General features: G+C 48.1%; 1 protein-coding gene across 1 annotated transcript in view; it reads right to left on the bottom strand.

Moving 5' to 3' along the window:
* Window positions 1-12,985, bottom strand: part of PAX9 (paired box 9) — a 41,623-nt gene extending 28,638 nt beyond the window's left edge. The window contains exons 1-3 of the mRNA XM_087951843.1: window positions 12,758-12,985; window positions 11,056-11,682; window positions 2,268-2,404 (exon numbers count right to left, since the gene is read on the bottom strand). Coding sequence (XP_087807969.1) covers window positions 2,268-2,404; window positions 11,056-11,682; window positions 12,758-12,761 — 768 coding nt within the window. The 5' untranslated portion in view covers window positions 12,762-12,985. The remainder of the gene's footprint in view (window positions 1-2,267; window positions 2,405-11,055; window positions 11,683-12,757) is intronic.
* Between the last annotated feature and the right edge of the window lie 3,137 nt (window positions 12,986-16,122).

The following is a 16,122-nucleotide window of genomic DNA, read 5'->3' as shown; positions in this document are numbered from 1 at the left end:
CGAATAGGCATTTGGGTCAATCAGTCTAAACAGGCTTTTCAATAATTCCCTGAATGTGTCAAGTGAAGTCCTGTGCTGGTCTCCAAATTGTCAGGTCTTAGGTATGCCTGGAAAAGCAGCTGCTTGTCTGGACTAAGACCTGACAAAGAAATGACTGGTCACATGGGCCTGTCACAGCACCCCTGGGCCAAAAACTGGTGAACCTCTGGGCCAAAGAACCAAGGAGCTATCCCATCTCTGGTTTGATCAACCCAACCCTGGGTTTCCCAATTCAAGAAACACACGTCCTTTCAGCATCCCCCTCCCAGCTATAGATCTCAGAACAGCTTCACTTTCATGGTCGAGCAACTTGGAACTTACCAGCTGGAGGTGCAGAGATCTGACCTTCTCCAGAATCAAATCTTTGGTGCTCTTTGAGTTTGGTTGTTTGCTTCCAGATGTTTCCAGACCATGTAATGTCTTCCATGCTAGAGGGGCTTGCTGTCTGTTAATGAAACATTGCAAGCAAACAACCATGCTCAGAGGAGCACCAAAAACTGCACAGTTCAACCGTGAGCTATATAACATATACTCCTTCCAAGGGTCATTGCAAGGATTTACCAGTAGTCCAACTGTGTTATTCCTTCACCAATAAAATGACATTGGCAGCTTTGGCCCAACAATAGCAAGCATCACCCTTAATTATGTGTGGATAATCCTCCTTTTGCCTAGATATTTGGTTCTGGGTTGATTCTGAAAGCCAATCAAGTTGGGCATGCATCCTACTAAACAGGGAAAGCAACCTTGCCAGCAACATTCAAGTCCTGTCACTTCCTGTCAATGGGCAAGGACCACAAACATGCAGGGATGACTTCTTGCGCATTTCTTCTGATTTTGACCCCTAACAATTTTACCCCAGGTAAACTGTAGCTTCGGAACACATCCCCTGGAAAGAAAGCCCCGTCAGCTGAGGAAGTTATCCCCAGAGGACTGCTACCTAGGCCTACCTGGGAGTAGAAACAGAGATAGAGTTCCCACAATGCACATAGTGACTAACTGAATTAAATCACATTTGATTGGGACAAGATATTGAACTAACCATCATGTCACAAAGTTAGACAACCACAGTTTAGCCCAGGGGTCTCCAACCTTGGCAACTTTAAGACTTGTGGACTTCAACACCCAGCTTTGCTGGCTGAGGAATTCTGGGAGTTGAAGTCCACAGGCCTTAATGTGGCCAAGGTTGGAGACCCCTGGTTTAGCCAACACGTTGTGCAAACCCATCAAATGACACGATTCTGAGCAAACTGCACTACATACCCAGATTAGAGCCAGGACCAAACAATCTGGTTTAAACTCTTGCTCCTTTGCGGAAACGGGTTTAAAATACAAGCCTGATAAAAGACATCTGAAAAACCAGAGACTTGCTAAAGCCTACATTGCGTTCAGCAATGTAGGGTTGCTGCACTAAAATAAAATAAAATAAAATAAAATAATAATAAAATAATAAAATAAAATAAAATAAAATAAAATAAAATAAAATAAAATAAAATAAAATAAAATAATAAAATAAAATAAAATAAAATAAAATAAAATAAAATAAAATAATAATAATAATAATAATAATAATAATAATAAAATAATAATAATAAAATAAATAATAATAATAATAATAATAATAATAATAATAATAATAATAATAATAATAATAATAATAATAATAATAGTAATAATAATAGTAATAATAATAATAATAATAATGGCAGAAGGGGGAGAATGGGGAAGCGCAACTGATAAAATCCCATTACAGAACAGACTGCGGAGGGGATGGGACCCTTTTAGTTTTACTGACTGCAATTAATACAATACGCTTAACACGATCCCCGGATTTTCCGGATCCACACAACTTCCCAGGCACGGCCACACGGGACCTCTGTCAATGCAAAGAGTAACTAAACCGACGTGTTGAAGGACGTTAAGCTCTTTGCGTAAGCCCAACCGGGAGGAGGGGTCCTGTTTGGAGCTCACCCAGAGCCAGAATAGATCAACGGAGGAGGCTCTGGTTTCAATTCTCCCCCCCCACCCCATATACAAACACGCGTCTTTTAGCCAGGCAAGTTGGCTTAGTGTGGCGCTCCTCCTCAAAAGCAAGTTCCTTCAGACAGACCACCACTCCTCCCCCCGGAAGCAAGCGCCCCCCTCCTCTTTCTATGCCCCCCACCCCCACCCCCGGCCCCGCCAGGACGTGCAACCCCCTCCGTCCTCCTCCCAGGCAGTCGCCCCCTTACCTGGCTGTACTTGGTCTCGTGCTCCAGGGAGCCCTTGTCCAGCCCGTTCACCGCAACGTGCTGGCCCGTGAAGCCGCTTCTGCTCAGGCTGCTCCACTCTTCCACCTTGGGGCTGTGATAGGGCGAGCTGTCGCTCACTGCGGGCAAACACACGACAAAGCGGAGTGAGGGGCGCGGCTTTCCTCTCTCGCCCTAGTCGCTCCGAAGCGAGCCTTCTCCCTGGAGCCAAACTAGGGCAAAACCTTAAGCGCGGAGGACGGGACACCTGGCTTGCCCTGGGGAGCTCTCCCGAGGGAGGGACCCTGACAGCCAGCCCTGCCTGCGTTGCCTTGGAGGTCAATGCCTTTCTAAGCCGAGCCTTTGGCCTGGCACCTTCGACGTCCGACAGACTCGGCTGCTTCTCTCGGGATCCCACTTGCTTGATCCTTGGGATCAATAAGATGTCCGGTGCCTTCAGAAAGTATTCAAAAACACACACACACACCCTTCACTTTTGTCAGTTTTGTCACGCTGCAGCCGGATTCTACAGTTGTGGAAATTCATTTCTTGATCTCATTAAACTACACTCAGTAAACCAACCCCACCCACCCCCATGACAAAGTAAAAACGGAAGTTCAGAAACGTCCGTAAATTAATTAAAAAGAAAAAAAAACCTGAAATGTCACATCGGCATAAGTATTCAGGCCCTTTGCAACAACCCTTGAAATTTAGTTCTGGTGCCTCCCCTTCCTCTTGATTGTTGCGGACACGTTTCCACACCTTGCTCAGAGTTGACCTGTAGTAAATTAAATTGATCGGACACGATTTGGAAAAGCACACACCTCTCTGTTAGAAGGGCTCACAGCTGACTGTAGCGGAAGATATGAGAGTGAGGCCTAAGGAACTGCCTGCAGAGCTCAGAGGCAGAATTATAGCGAGGCACAAATCTTGGAATGGCTACCATAAAATTTCTGCTGTTACTGAAGGTTCCTAAAACCACCGTGGCCTCCATCATTCTCAAATGGAAGAAGTTTGGCACAACCACGACTCTTCCAAGAGCTGATCACCCTGTCAAACTGAGCAATTTGGGGGTGGCGGGGAGAAGAGCCTTAGTAAGAGAAGTGACCAGGAACCCGATGGTCACTCTGGCCGAACTCCAGAATCCTGTGTGGAGATGGGACAGGGACCCAGAACAACAACCATTCATTGCAGCCCTCCACCAATCTGGCCTTTATGGCAGAGTGGCTAGACTAAAGCCTCTGGTCAGGGCAAAATACATGAAAACCTCCTTGGAGTTTTTTTTTGGGGGGGGGGGAAGCACCTGAAAGACTCTCATACTGTGAGGAACAAGATTCCCTGGTCTGATGAAACCAAGATTGAACAGTTTGGCCTCAATTCTAAACATTATGTCTGGAGGAAACCAGGCACCCCTCATCCTCTGCCCAATATCACCCCAACAGTGAAGTATGGTGGTGGCAGCATCATGCTTTTGAGGGAGGGGGTGTGTGTTTTTCAGCAGCAGGGACTGGGAAGACTGGGGGGGGGGTGGGAAAGCTGACAGGAGCAAAGCACAGTGATATCCTCAATGAAAACCTGTCCCATAGCGCTCGTGACCACAGACTGGGCCAAAAAGTTCACTCTCCAACATGACAAGCACGCAGCCAACAACAGCACAGGAGTTCTTTAGGGACAACTCTGTGAATGTCCTACTAGAGTCCTGACTTGAACCCTATTGAACATCTCTGGAGGGAGCTGGTGGCGGCTGAGCTTGAGAGGATTTGCACAGAAAAATAGCAGAAAATCACCCCAATCCAGGTGGGCGAAGCTTGTCCCATCATCCCCCAAAAGACTCGAGCCTGTAATCGTTGCCAAAGGTGCTTCAACGAATTAGGGAAGGGTCTGAATACTTATGCCAAAATGATATTTCAGGTTTTTTTTCCTTTTTAATAAAGTTACAGGCATTTCTAAAATTATGTTTTCACTTTGTCCTTATGGGATACTGAGAGTAGATTAATGAGAAGAATGGATTTCAACAACGGTAGAATCAGGCTGAAGCATAATAAAATTGACGAAAGTGAAAGGGCTCTGGATACTTTCTGGATGCACTGTAGTTCCGAGGCCATCTCCTTCGAAGCAGGTTTGCAGCACTGAAAAAATCCTGGCGGGAAAAGGAGACTCCGTGGTGACCAAGGACACTTTTGAACGGGTGGATTAGATGAAAGAAAGAGAAGGGGGAAGAGAGAGAGAGAAAGAAAGAAAGAAAAGAAAGAAAGAAAGAAAGAAAGAAAGAAAGAAAGAAAGGAAAGAAAGGAAAGAAAGAGAAAGAAAGAAAAGAAAGAAAGAGAAGGAAAGAAAGGAAAGAAAGAAAGGAAAGAAAGAAAGAAAGAAAGAAAGAAAGAAAGAAAGAAAGAAAGAAAGAAAGAAAGAAAGAAAGAAAGAAAGAAAGAAAGAAAGAAAGAAAGAAAGAAAGAAAGTGAACTTTAGTTCTCCTTCGGAACTCTACTCCTCCCGCCTAAACTTTTGTCCACTGTGAAACTAATTTTGCTTGAGGCTGCGGTCTAAATGAAATAATGTGTCGAGGATCAGAGTTTTGGAGAGTCACGAATAACTCAATAGTTTGGATTGGGTCTGTAACCCCATTCACACGTGCAACCAGACTCTCATGCTTGCTTTGAAGTAAACCGTTGCGGTTCAACAAAAGACACTTCCAGAGAATCCGGCCATTTCCTCACTGGTGATTTATAGCGGCACTCCACGCTGTCTCCATTACTGTTAGATCAAAAGAGCGACTGATTGAGCCCTTCGTAAGTCTTCAAAAAATCACTAGTGGGAAATGACTTTCCAGGAACTGGAGGACTGAATCACTGAAGAAGAAGAAGAAAAAAAAGGCCCTTTTCGTCAAAAGTGAATCCTACTAATTTCAGCGAAACTTAAACCCATTTAAGTAAGATTATAGCTTCGGTGGGATTTGTTTCATTACAGTAGTGGTTTTGGAAGTGACCTTAGGTACCTCGGATCTCAAGTGGGTTACAACTACAGCTGGGATATCCTTAAGTAAATCGATTTTACTGAACTTTAAAATTATAAAGCGCTGATTCCACTCATTTTTTTAAAAAAAAAAAAACCCGAATATAGGTACAAATAGCGCACAAAGAAAATAATCGCAGGTAATTCTGAAGTATGAGGGCAGCTGGTTGACTGAGATATCCCTAAAGCGACTTGAAGTAGACAGGCAAAGGCGGCTGCTTGCGGCGACCACCCGTAAAAACGTCCCTCCTTCCGCAGATGAAACGAAAAGGGGTTACGGCCTGCGTGAGAGAGAAAAGGAGAGGCATTCTGAACAGAAGCGCCCCCTTTGAGTTTCAATCAGTCCTTGAACCCGAACTACATCCCTTCCGAAAGGAAATATTTTGTGCTGGGAAGAGGGGAAGCTGAGGGTCAACCAAAGAAAATCAAGACAATCCCGCCGGCCGCCAGTCCCCCCCCCCAAAAAAAACCCTAAAACGGACAGACTCCGAGGGTGGGATTCTGCGCTCTCATTAACGCCCGCGAAGCCCAGTTTCAGAGACCCGGGCTTCATCCTTCTCACTCGGGGTAATTCATCCCATAAGCCAGGTCCGTGCGATCCACAAGGCCGCTTCCAGCAGGTCTCCTACTTAAGAGGTTTCAATTCCAAACTCCCCCGCCATAAAAATTCTTCATTTTTCCGCTTTTCCTTTGAAACCCAAGGAAGCTTTAAAAACGCGCTAATGCTCCCGGATGGGAATTTGATCGTGGCTGGGTTTTTCGTTTGTTTTTGTTTTTGTTTTAAATGACTTGCATGTTCTTAAATGGAGGCATGTTTTAAAACAATTAAAATCTCCAGTCGCTTAGCTACATTAATACATTAGTACGTGGAGTGGGAGGCGTGTAGTTTTTCATTAGTTTGTGGGGGTGGGGAAGCTATGCTGGCCTGCTTTTTCTCGTCTCCCCCAAAAATTCAGGTGAATTGAATTCTTGCCCGGAGAAGCTAAATTTGATTCAGTTTAATGTCTAAATACCACCCATTGGCCACCTGGGCTTAATCACCTAACTGCTCTCTGTATATATGTACAATTCCCATTTCCTTCAATGGAAGGGACAGGAAGTTATTTTCCCGTAATATAGCATATCCGCCTGCCACCTACGGGGCGTTTTTTTTTTGTTTTTTTTTTAAAAAATTTTGCAAGGCCTCCAAAGCTACCAGGAGGAACAAGGAGAGTTGGGGAAATTGTTCAAGTATTCCTCCGCAGGAATCGACCATATTTCTGCCGGCATTCCTGCCCTGAATTTTCAGAAAGAAGTGGGGGGGGTCCCCAAAGCACCTGAACACAGGACAAGAAGTAGCTGAAGGAAACTTATCATGGAGAAATTCAGAACTAAAACGAAGAAGGAATTTCCTGACCAGAACAATTAATCAGTGTAACTTGCCTTCAGAAGTTGTGGATGTTCCATCACTAGAAGTTTTTAAGAAGAGACTGGACAACAACGCTTTGCCTAGAGGTTGTACTAGATTAGAAAATCTGCAAGGCCCTTCCAACTCTGCAATTCTGTTCTTCTCCAAATACCTCTAATAAAAGCAGTTTGAGGGGAATATCCCTGAAAAACGTATCTCTCTCCTTTACACCCTTACAGAGACTGTGGTTTCATGCCTGGCTTGGCTTTTTCCAGTTCAGTTCAAGTGTGTTTAGGAGGTCCACCTGGCATAGGCGGAGGGAAATTTTAGTCTACGGAGGAGTTGAATTTATAGCATGCAAAGGAAGACGGAAGCCTACAGAGACTTTCAAACAACTGGAGCCTAATCACGTTAGGCACCGAAATTAAATTTATTGCGGATAATCCTAAAAAAGCTCAAAGAGAAGAGCTGGCCTGCCGCCTGCTGCGCACTTTCCAGCATCTCTGTTTCTTTCCCACAGTCCCCACTTACTTCCTCCTAGCACGAAAAGAGGAAAAGGCGACAGGATTAAAATACTACCCAACGCGCGGTTGAAACTGGCCTCCTCTTCTCGTGCTGCCAACCAGCGGGCAGTTCTTCTGACTAGTGGCACCACTATTTCTCAAATAAAAGAATTTTTTAAAAAATAAAAAGATTCTTGAGGGCGGGAGAAGTAGAAATGCAGCAGGAAAGACTTCTAACTCTTTGAAGCCATTCCCGGAATTGACTCTTGTTCTCTCTCTCTCTCTCTGACCTGCAACGCGTGCGTGCAAACACAGGCTGTTCACACACGCACGGATGCACCCTGACACGGACATACAGCTACTACCGCAGGGGGATCTATCTTCCAATGGCACTGCTCTCTTTCACGATTAGGACGGGAGATTCCGTTGAAACCAAAGGGCTGCGTCCCAAGTAGGAGCCAGCAGCGGCTGTAAGGCGGGAGAGGAAGGAAGGTCCTCCGAGTTTCAGGCGATCCAGGCTGACCCTTCTTCACCCGGCGGGATCCAGAAGGCTACGCAGCCCAAGGGCAGTGGGACTTAACCACCTCTGCAAAGCCTGGACTGTGTGGTCGGAGCTGTAGGCAGCCGGGAGGGAGAAGCCTTTGGAGAGGCCCAGAACAGACGGTTCAAGCCGAGATCGGAAGGCCTGCCAGGCAAACGCCAACCAACTCTTGAGGCTCGGACAGCCAGCCGCGTTTTCTGTCGGTTCGCGGCCGAGCAGTGTGGCAGGCCCAGGCCGGAGCCTGCCTGGGAGAGCCGTCTCTGGCGACCACCCTTCCCCACGAATAGGGCTTCCTTTCTGTGGCAGCAAGGTCAACTTAACCAATAAATCAAAGCCGATCAGCCTCGGGTCAAGCTTCGCGCAGCAGAGGCGGGAGACGGGGGAAGAGCCGAGCTCGGAGATAGACCCAATGCATCTCCCCCCCACACACACACACCGTTCGCGGGCCTCCTACCCAGAGAGGTGGCCTCGACCCAGTGGGGGGGTTAATGAACACGGAAATCAGGCCAGCTCGCGCTGCTTCTCCGGCCGCCCGCATTGCCCCCACCCACCCCCGCCTCCCGTGCGCCCTCTGTGCACAACGATCCCAGCAGATGTTCCCGCCACGCCGCCGGACCAAGAGGCAGGGGACGCTTGCGAGCAGCGCCCTGGGAAAGGGAATTGTGCAGCCCGAGGCATTTTTATGCGATACTCAGTCAAAAGGATTTGGAAACGGAGGCTTCTTCCATTGGCAATAATAAGGCATGTGCGTTGCAAACTTTGAACGTTGTTTGTGTGAGCACACACCACTACTGTGTTTCTCGCCCAAACGTGGGCTCTCTCTGTGTGTGTGTGTATGTGTTGCAAGCCAGCATTTAAGGTAAGTGGACAACTGTATTTATCTCGCCCGCTTTCACATTTTCTGAAATTTAAGTGGGTTCGGATCTCTGGAATTGCACAGTCGAGGCCTTAACACGAGTATCCATCCATGCCTATATTGCACGGCACTCGCCGCTCCGGGCCACCCCGCTAAGCCTTCCTAACTGCCCGTCTGGAATTCCGCAGCGAAGTCGGGAGAGGCGGGCGGGCCTCGGAAAGGGGCTTAAACGCAAGTTAAACATAGGCAGTTTCAGTTTTCTGGACCACCGCTTCGGAGCACAACAAAGTGAAGCAGGAGAACGAAAGCAATTAGGTGACATTTGAACTTCCTGTCTGAGCAAATTTGCCCTGATTGCGAGAACTCGAGAAAGACTTGCCTGCAATTCCGAGGAAGTGCCTTTGCCACAGAAGCTCTGACTTGAGAGCAAATATCAAGGACAAAAGCCTGGCAGAGAAAAAAGTAAATATACCCGAACAGGGATTATGTGTGTTTCTGTTGCTTAGGTATGCTGATCTCTTCTGGTAGCCAAAAGAACTTGGCCATGAAAAGGTTAGCTGTGTTTGTTCCTCTCTGTAATAAATTGTGTGGTTATTTGATATGTACATGTTTATTGTATGTGTGTGTGTGTACCTACATGCATGCACACACACATGTATGCCTTGGAAAGGCACCCTTTCACTTAAGAGACCTCTCTAATTCACAAAAGCTACTAACACAATAAAACTGTTAGTGTTAAAAAAAAAAAAAAACGATGGGATTCTTTAATGTTTTAACAGCTTGTTATATAATTTGACATCATTACTAGTTACTTCTCTTTTTCATACTTATAAGAACATAGTAACACAGGAAGTTATTCTTTCCCCCAACTCATTCAGCAATTATCTTTTTAGCCATACTTAGATGCGGTAGCCAGTATATGAGGTACTTGCAAAGTAATCCAGAAATGAGATGCATCAGCAACACTGTTTACACAGATGTTAAAGCCAGTCAAGATCAACACAACCGATTCACAGAAAGTGTGCCAAGTATTGGAACTTGTCTTCTTGAGTTGAGTTGATTTTATTTCAAAATGTGAATAAGTGCAGGTAAATCAATCTGAAAGCTTCTTGGGCATGTCTCTGTGGGCTCATGTAACTTTGCTGCTTTGATTTTAGTTAGCTCAGTTAAATTGGAGAATTGGAGAAGTGTGCTTATACCTTCCCTAGATTTGCGTGTGCGTGTTGTGTGCTTGTGTACGTGTAATAAATGTGCAAGGACATTTTCCCTCCCATCTTTAATAAATGCTTCTGTCTCAGCACAGTGATGTGTTCATCTTCTGGAGACTTACAGAAGCTTCACTATAAACAAATGTGCTCCCCAAACTGATAATATCCACGTGGTCTAAATATTGCCAACATCTTGGTTAGTGCTATCATATAAAGAAAAGTCATTTTTTTTTATCATATCTGCTTCCAAAATAATGGGTTACCATGAAAATGTTTTATTGGAAGAAAATATTGTATTTCTTTTCGGTTTCATTTATATCTCCTTTAAAATTAAATGTAAAGCTTCTCAGAGAGAAACCTATTTGGGAACAGATTGTTGTTCAGTTTATGAAATTCCACAGGGCTCTCAGTCCCAGATAAGAAAGCCTGCGCAAATAAAGCCCTGGGCACCAGAAAGTTCAGCCAAACATCTTTACTAAAACATATCAAATGCATAAAACTTGAGACACGTTGTCACATATTGGGGGATCCATGGCTGTTAGCCTCGATGGCAATGTGACTGTGTTTGAAGGCCATCTGCTGGGCTTCCTTGAGCAGCTGGTTGACCAGTGTGAGAGCACACTCATTGCTGGGGTTTGATCCAAAGGGACTCTGCTTATATTCTTAGGATCCCTTTAAAAGGAGAAGGCCCTGCAGCTAAGTGAAAAATACCACTAGTTCAAAGAGAGACTAAATTTATTTAGAACCAAGTTCCACCTAGGCCAGAGGTCTCCAAACTTGGCAACTTTAAGACTTGTGGACTGCAACTCCCAGAATTCTGGGGGTTGAAATCCACCAGTCTTAAAGTTGTTAAGTTTGGGGACCCCTGACCTAGGCCATTACCACCTAAATGATTTATATAGCATTTATAGTATCTTCCAACACTGTTCATGAAGACAGACTTTATATTAGCACAACAGCTGGGTGTATATATAGCTATACAATGCTATAACTCGGGGCTTCCTTCAAAGCCCATCAGTTAAAGACAGGGGGAGGGAAGGCTATTGGTGATCTTCAACAAAAGCAAATTCATGTCCTTTTCTGAATCTCTACCCCTTAATGAAAATACACGACATTTTCTGAAGATACAGAAGTGGCTAGTCAGCAAAGGAGCCACCAGGAACCCGTTTTCCCCCCCCTCCCCTTCCAGCCCACCCAACAGACCGCATATAGACCCTCTGCAAGGGGTGGGCTTCTTCTGGTTTGGTTGACCAATCCTGTCCCTGGCTGGAAGTCTGATCGTCTTACCTTGATCTGTGATGGACCTAATTCCCAAGATGTCAGTGACGGAATGAGAGGAGGGCCAGGTCCGAGGCATATGGACGGCGCTGTGGATCGATGGCACGCCAGGTGGGGTAGGCACCTTGGCACCTGCTGCAGCGATGGGGCTGGGATAAGAGTAGATGTGGTTGTAAGGCAGGGCCGGCTGCGGAGCTGCCTGGTGCTGCTTGTAAGGCTCGTAGTGATTCTGCTGAGAAAGGTTTCCAATCTTGTTGCGCAGAATCCGGCTAATGGAACTGACCGAAGGGACGTTGTACTTGTCGCACACGCCGTCGGCCAGCAGCCGGTCCCGGATCTCCCAAGCAAAAATGCCCGGATCCCTTTGTTTGTAAGTCCGGATGTGCTTCACTACCGTTGGCGTGGTGACCCGCGGCTTGCTCCCTCCGATGGCCCCGGGTAAGATGGAGCCGGTCTCATTGTAGCGCGCCAGGATCTTGCTGACGCAGCCGTGGGAGACGCGCAGCTGCCGGCTGATGTCGCACGGTCGGATGCCCAGTTGAGCTAGTTCCACAATCCGAAGCCGGATGGCGTTGGGCAAAGGGCGGCCGTTGACGAAGACCCCGCCAAGCTGGTTGACCTCTCCGAAGGCTGGCTCTGCAAACAAAGAGAAGCAGCGGCACGTTGGAAGAGGCGGCCGGACTCTGGCGAGGCTGAGCTGGACGCAACCACCCGGGAACAAGGGCAGGGAAGGGAGGGACATCGGGCTCTGCTTCAAACGCTCGCGGCGCGTCTCCTTCCCGGGGAAGGCTGGGCTGCTCGCCGCTGCCTGGGAAGCAAGTTCGGCCGAGATCCGCGGCCTTTTGGTTCCTAGTAAGGGCGCACCTAGCTAAGAGCTGCCCGCCTTAAGGAGTTTCGTCCTTGCAGGCTTCTTAGTCGGCCCTTGAATATCCCGAGCGACTTCCTCCCTGAGCGCAACCGGCAAAGGCGCAGGAGGTTTCGGACAGCAGCCACTGGCGGTAGTATCCCTACCGACCTCTTGCCAAGCCTCGCAGGGCCCCGAGTCCCCCCCACATTGCCCGCATTCGAGAGGAAGCCACTCCAGACAGTTCATCCGGAGTCAGTCGCGGGATGATTGTGGGGAGGCGTCCCTTGGAAAGCAGTCCAGTTAAAAACGAAGCGGACTGCTTCGTCAACGCCGTTGGGGCGCCCAGCTTCCTTCTCCTCTGGAGGTGGCGCGTTGACTCACTTTTCTAGCTGGGCTAGAAAAGCCGAGTGCCTGTAACAGGCAGCCGGGAGAGTTAAATAACACCGCAGAGAAGTGGGAAGCGGCCCCCGATCTCTCCCCCCCCCCCCCGTCAGCAAGGAAAGCTTTCCCCGCCGAAATACAAACAGCTTTCAGGGGAGAGGGGGAGAGAGGGAGAGAGAGAGAGAGAGAAGAGAAAGAGAGAGAGAGAGAGACCGGGGTTCCAGAAGCCTGGGGTCGATCAGATGCCCTCCCCCCCCCCGCCCCAATACTTTGGGCTCTCTTTCTCCAGCACTGGCGCTTCTGAGACTGCCGCCACTGTCGCCGTTGCTTCTCCAACGCCTCGTCCCCAACCAGAGTCGGAGCCACAAGCCAAACCAGCCGGGCGCCCGTGGGAGCTTTGAGCCACCGGATTGCCCTCCCGCGCCCGTCTTAACACCCACCCACCCACCCCCGAGCCTCCGATGCTTCTGCAGCCACACTTACCCATGGTTTGACTCAGGACGCCGAGCAGGGTGAGGGAGCAGGAGATCCCCGGAGGAAACTCGGCGTGGGATGGGTCTTGCCCGGCTCGCCGGGATCGGCTCCGGAGAAGGCCCCGGCTCGCTCGGATTCCTACCGCGGGAAAAGGCGAGAATGTCAAGAAAAAGGACCCCAAGGAAGGCACTTTTCCGAGGCAGGAGACTGAAGTCCCGCATTTCAATCTCGCAGCAACGTGGGCTGGGCTGGGTCGGTTGGGGCGTCTCAGGCTATCACTCACCAAAGACACGCCCCTTGGAAGGTGGACCTAAAAGGAAACGCACCCCCCGGATTGGTAGGCAAGAGTGACAGACAGTCTCGCCCTGGAAGAGGCTTCCGTTCGCTTTTTGCAGGCAAGCTGGATCAGCACCTGGGTTCCATATGCAACGGCAGCGCACCAGAGATGGGAAAGCTGAGTCGCGGGAAGCCATAAAGTCAGAGGAAATCTAATAGCAGAACGTGGAAAATGTATTAACAGGATGAATAACCGCTGAAAGCGGTTTTATTTTCATTAAAGGGACTCACCTTCGTTCTGCTTTCAGCGCCAGTAGTTAGGCGTCGAATTAAACTTTCAGGAAGACACACTGACCCTGGGCGAGGGGTGGTTTCGTTCCTCATTTTAGAAACAGAAATAATATTTCCAGGGAAATCATATTTTCCGATTTTAGAAAAGCTTCTTTTTGTACTTCTCCCCAAAAAACACTGCTCTATTTCCGCCTGGCATTATTTATCGCTAGTATAGCAGCAGCAACTGTAAAAAAAGAAGAAGAGGAAGAAGAAGAAGAAGGCAAGAGATCTAGACCCAAAAGAACGCTAGTAGAGAAGCCGGTGTTGATGGAAACCAGTCGAGTTTAGGATGCCAGAAATCGGACACCTCGATTGTTCATCCACAAATAAAGTTGATCACGCAAATGTGTGTCAACTTTTGCAACACAAGCAAGGCCACAAACAAGCGCGCTTTTCCTGCCCCACGAAAGACGAATGTAAATAGATTTTAATGGAACGGCTTCTTGTTTGCATCATTCGGACCGCAGCCGATGAAAACCTTTAGAAGAAATCAACCTCGCCCAAGGAACACAATGACACGTTACTAGGGGTGGGGGTTGGGGGGTTGGGGGGGGGTCTCTTACGCACGCGTAGCTCCGGAGGTATTGTACGTGATCCAAGAACGAGACGTCTTGTCCACTTGTAACGATCTCCTCTTAAGGTGGGCCTGGGTTGCAACATTCCACCCACCCAGCATGAAAACCTAAACAGGGTAGTAAAAGCTTCTTTGCCTTTTAAGCTTTTGAGCTCAGCTATGGGATCTTTGCGAAGTTAGATGTGGGTCGGGATAAGGCGCAGGGTATTGGCACTTGCACAGACACATCCCCCGCTCGGACATGTTTTCTGGACTTTCCAAGTTAAGGAGAGAACCGATCCGCCACCAGATCCTTTAGCGTCTTTTTCGTCAAAGAACGTGCTTAAGAGCCGGGTGGCTAGTATCATCTGAAACACTAGGTCGAAGCGTGAACGGCCGAGGACTAAAAAAAACTCCCAGCAAGAAAAGTGAAAGGGTGGGGGGCAATTCCCATCAAGGCCGCTTTCCAAGTGTAAGGCTCCTTTGAGGGACAAAACTGCTGCCACAAACCGACCCTTGCGCTACCCCGACGGTTTTAGGACTGGGAGAGTAGCCAGCGCTTGAAATCGGCATGCGACGCGCTTAACGGGAATGACTGGGGTCCCTAAAAATGAAGGGACCTCGCTTTTGGGAGGAATTAAAACGGGGGGATCTCTGCCTGCGGGGAGAGAAACTGATTCAAAACTCAGGCTGGGAATATTGCATAAGAACCAATGGGGAATGCCCAAAGTTGCGCTCAGAAACGAGGGTTGTTGAGACGGCTTACAGACTAGCGCTCCTATTCCAATCGGAGCGATTTACTTCGTGCTCAGAAAATAGAACTGTACAAAACGCAATCCCACTTTTAAACAGGTCCAAGGACCAAGGACCTTATAAGATAATTGCAATAGGCCCCGGGATTTGGGGTTTGGGGAGTGGAAATGTAACAAAGCGATTTGCCTTTGAAGCAGCAACAAGTTAGGTTTTTTTTTAATGAAGGAGTTAACCTTGTTATCTGGCAATTACATCGCTTGGGAAATTCCTTCCGATTGGGAAAGGACAATTATCTCATTGCGAAGTTTCTGGGTAACGCACTAAATTATGCTGTCTTGAATATCGATTGAATATTGCCATTTAACAGCAAAACCTGAGTCAACACCTAATACCAGAGTCCGCTCTACAACCAGCCACGTGGGGAGCGGGTGGGAGAGTGGTTTCCGTCTTCTTCATTCTTTCAGTCCATCAAGTGGAAGTAAGTCCGCGGGGGACTCAAGACTCAAAAAAAAAAAAAAACCTTTGAAAAATGATTTAATTCTAATTAATGGATTTAGAATCAAATCGAGGAAGGTTGGTTCAGCCAGGGTCGGGTGACGCCCCGCGCCCTTCAGCATAAATTTGGCAGCTGCTTGTCTTTGTTGAGAACCGCCGAAACACCTTGAAATTCTCACGTTTCGCCTGAACCGGTTGTGTCAGAGGGATCGAGCCCCCCACTGTCCCCCCGTAGCACTCCCACTCAAGTCGGTCAGGGGTGAAGCTCTTTGACCCTGGCGCTCGTGAGGTCCGGCTGGCGCTCTTGACCTTGATCCCTTTTCTCCCGGATAAACGCTCGGGAGCTTCTGGTCAAGACCCCCGATTTTCTCACCACCAGACCCCCCCCCCACTTTCTTCTCTCGGACTCTTCGGACTCTTTTGGGGGAGTTAAGAACTGGAGAGGCTTTACCAATGGGACTGGGATAGGTGGAGGGGATGCTGGGGTCTTAATCATTCACAGCCGCTCCTGTTGATCTTTTCGACGAATTTAGGTCAGCTGGATTGCCAGCGATTCCTTTCAAGTTCAGGCGGCAGGCCCACGAGAGCAAGCTCCGTCCAACCCCTTGGCCTGGGTTATAACTTCGGCTAGGATTGACATCTGCGCACCGACAGGGTGGCTGCCCGAATGCGACTCTTTGCAAATTCATTCTGTTTTAAAAGCCCAAATTGTTTAGATTTGAAATTGAGACCAAAAAGAACTCTCCGGAAACTTCAGCCGTCTGGTAGAATACCAAGACTTGGGCGATGCGGTCCTGGGTAGGTCAGAAGACAAGGGATTTCTGGGTATCTGAACATCCCACGAGATTCGACTTTTACTTTCAGTCCTGTCCCACTTTAGATCCGGATCTCTTTAGATCCTGATTCCCAGCCAACCCGGGTTCTCGCCGTGCCTCCAGCATCTTTGAGACTATTGTCGGGTCGG

This window comes from Notechis scutatus, chromosome 1 (genome assembly GCF_049901735.1).
Source record: "Notechis scutatus isolate UNSWTSFEM ecotype Mainland chromosome 1, rNotScu1.2, whole genome shotgun sequence".
NCBI classification, from domain to species: Eukaryota; Metazoa; Chordata; class Lepidosauria; order Squamata; family Elapidae; genus Notechis; species Notechis scutatus.
Note: the sequence above shows the minus strand (reverse complement) of the source record. Positions and strands in the feature narration are given on the sequence as shown.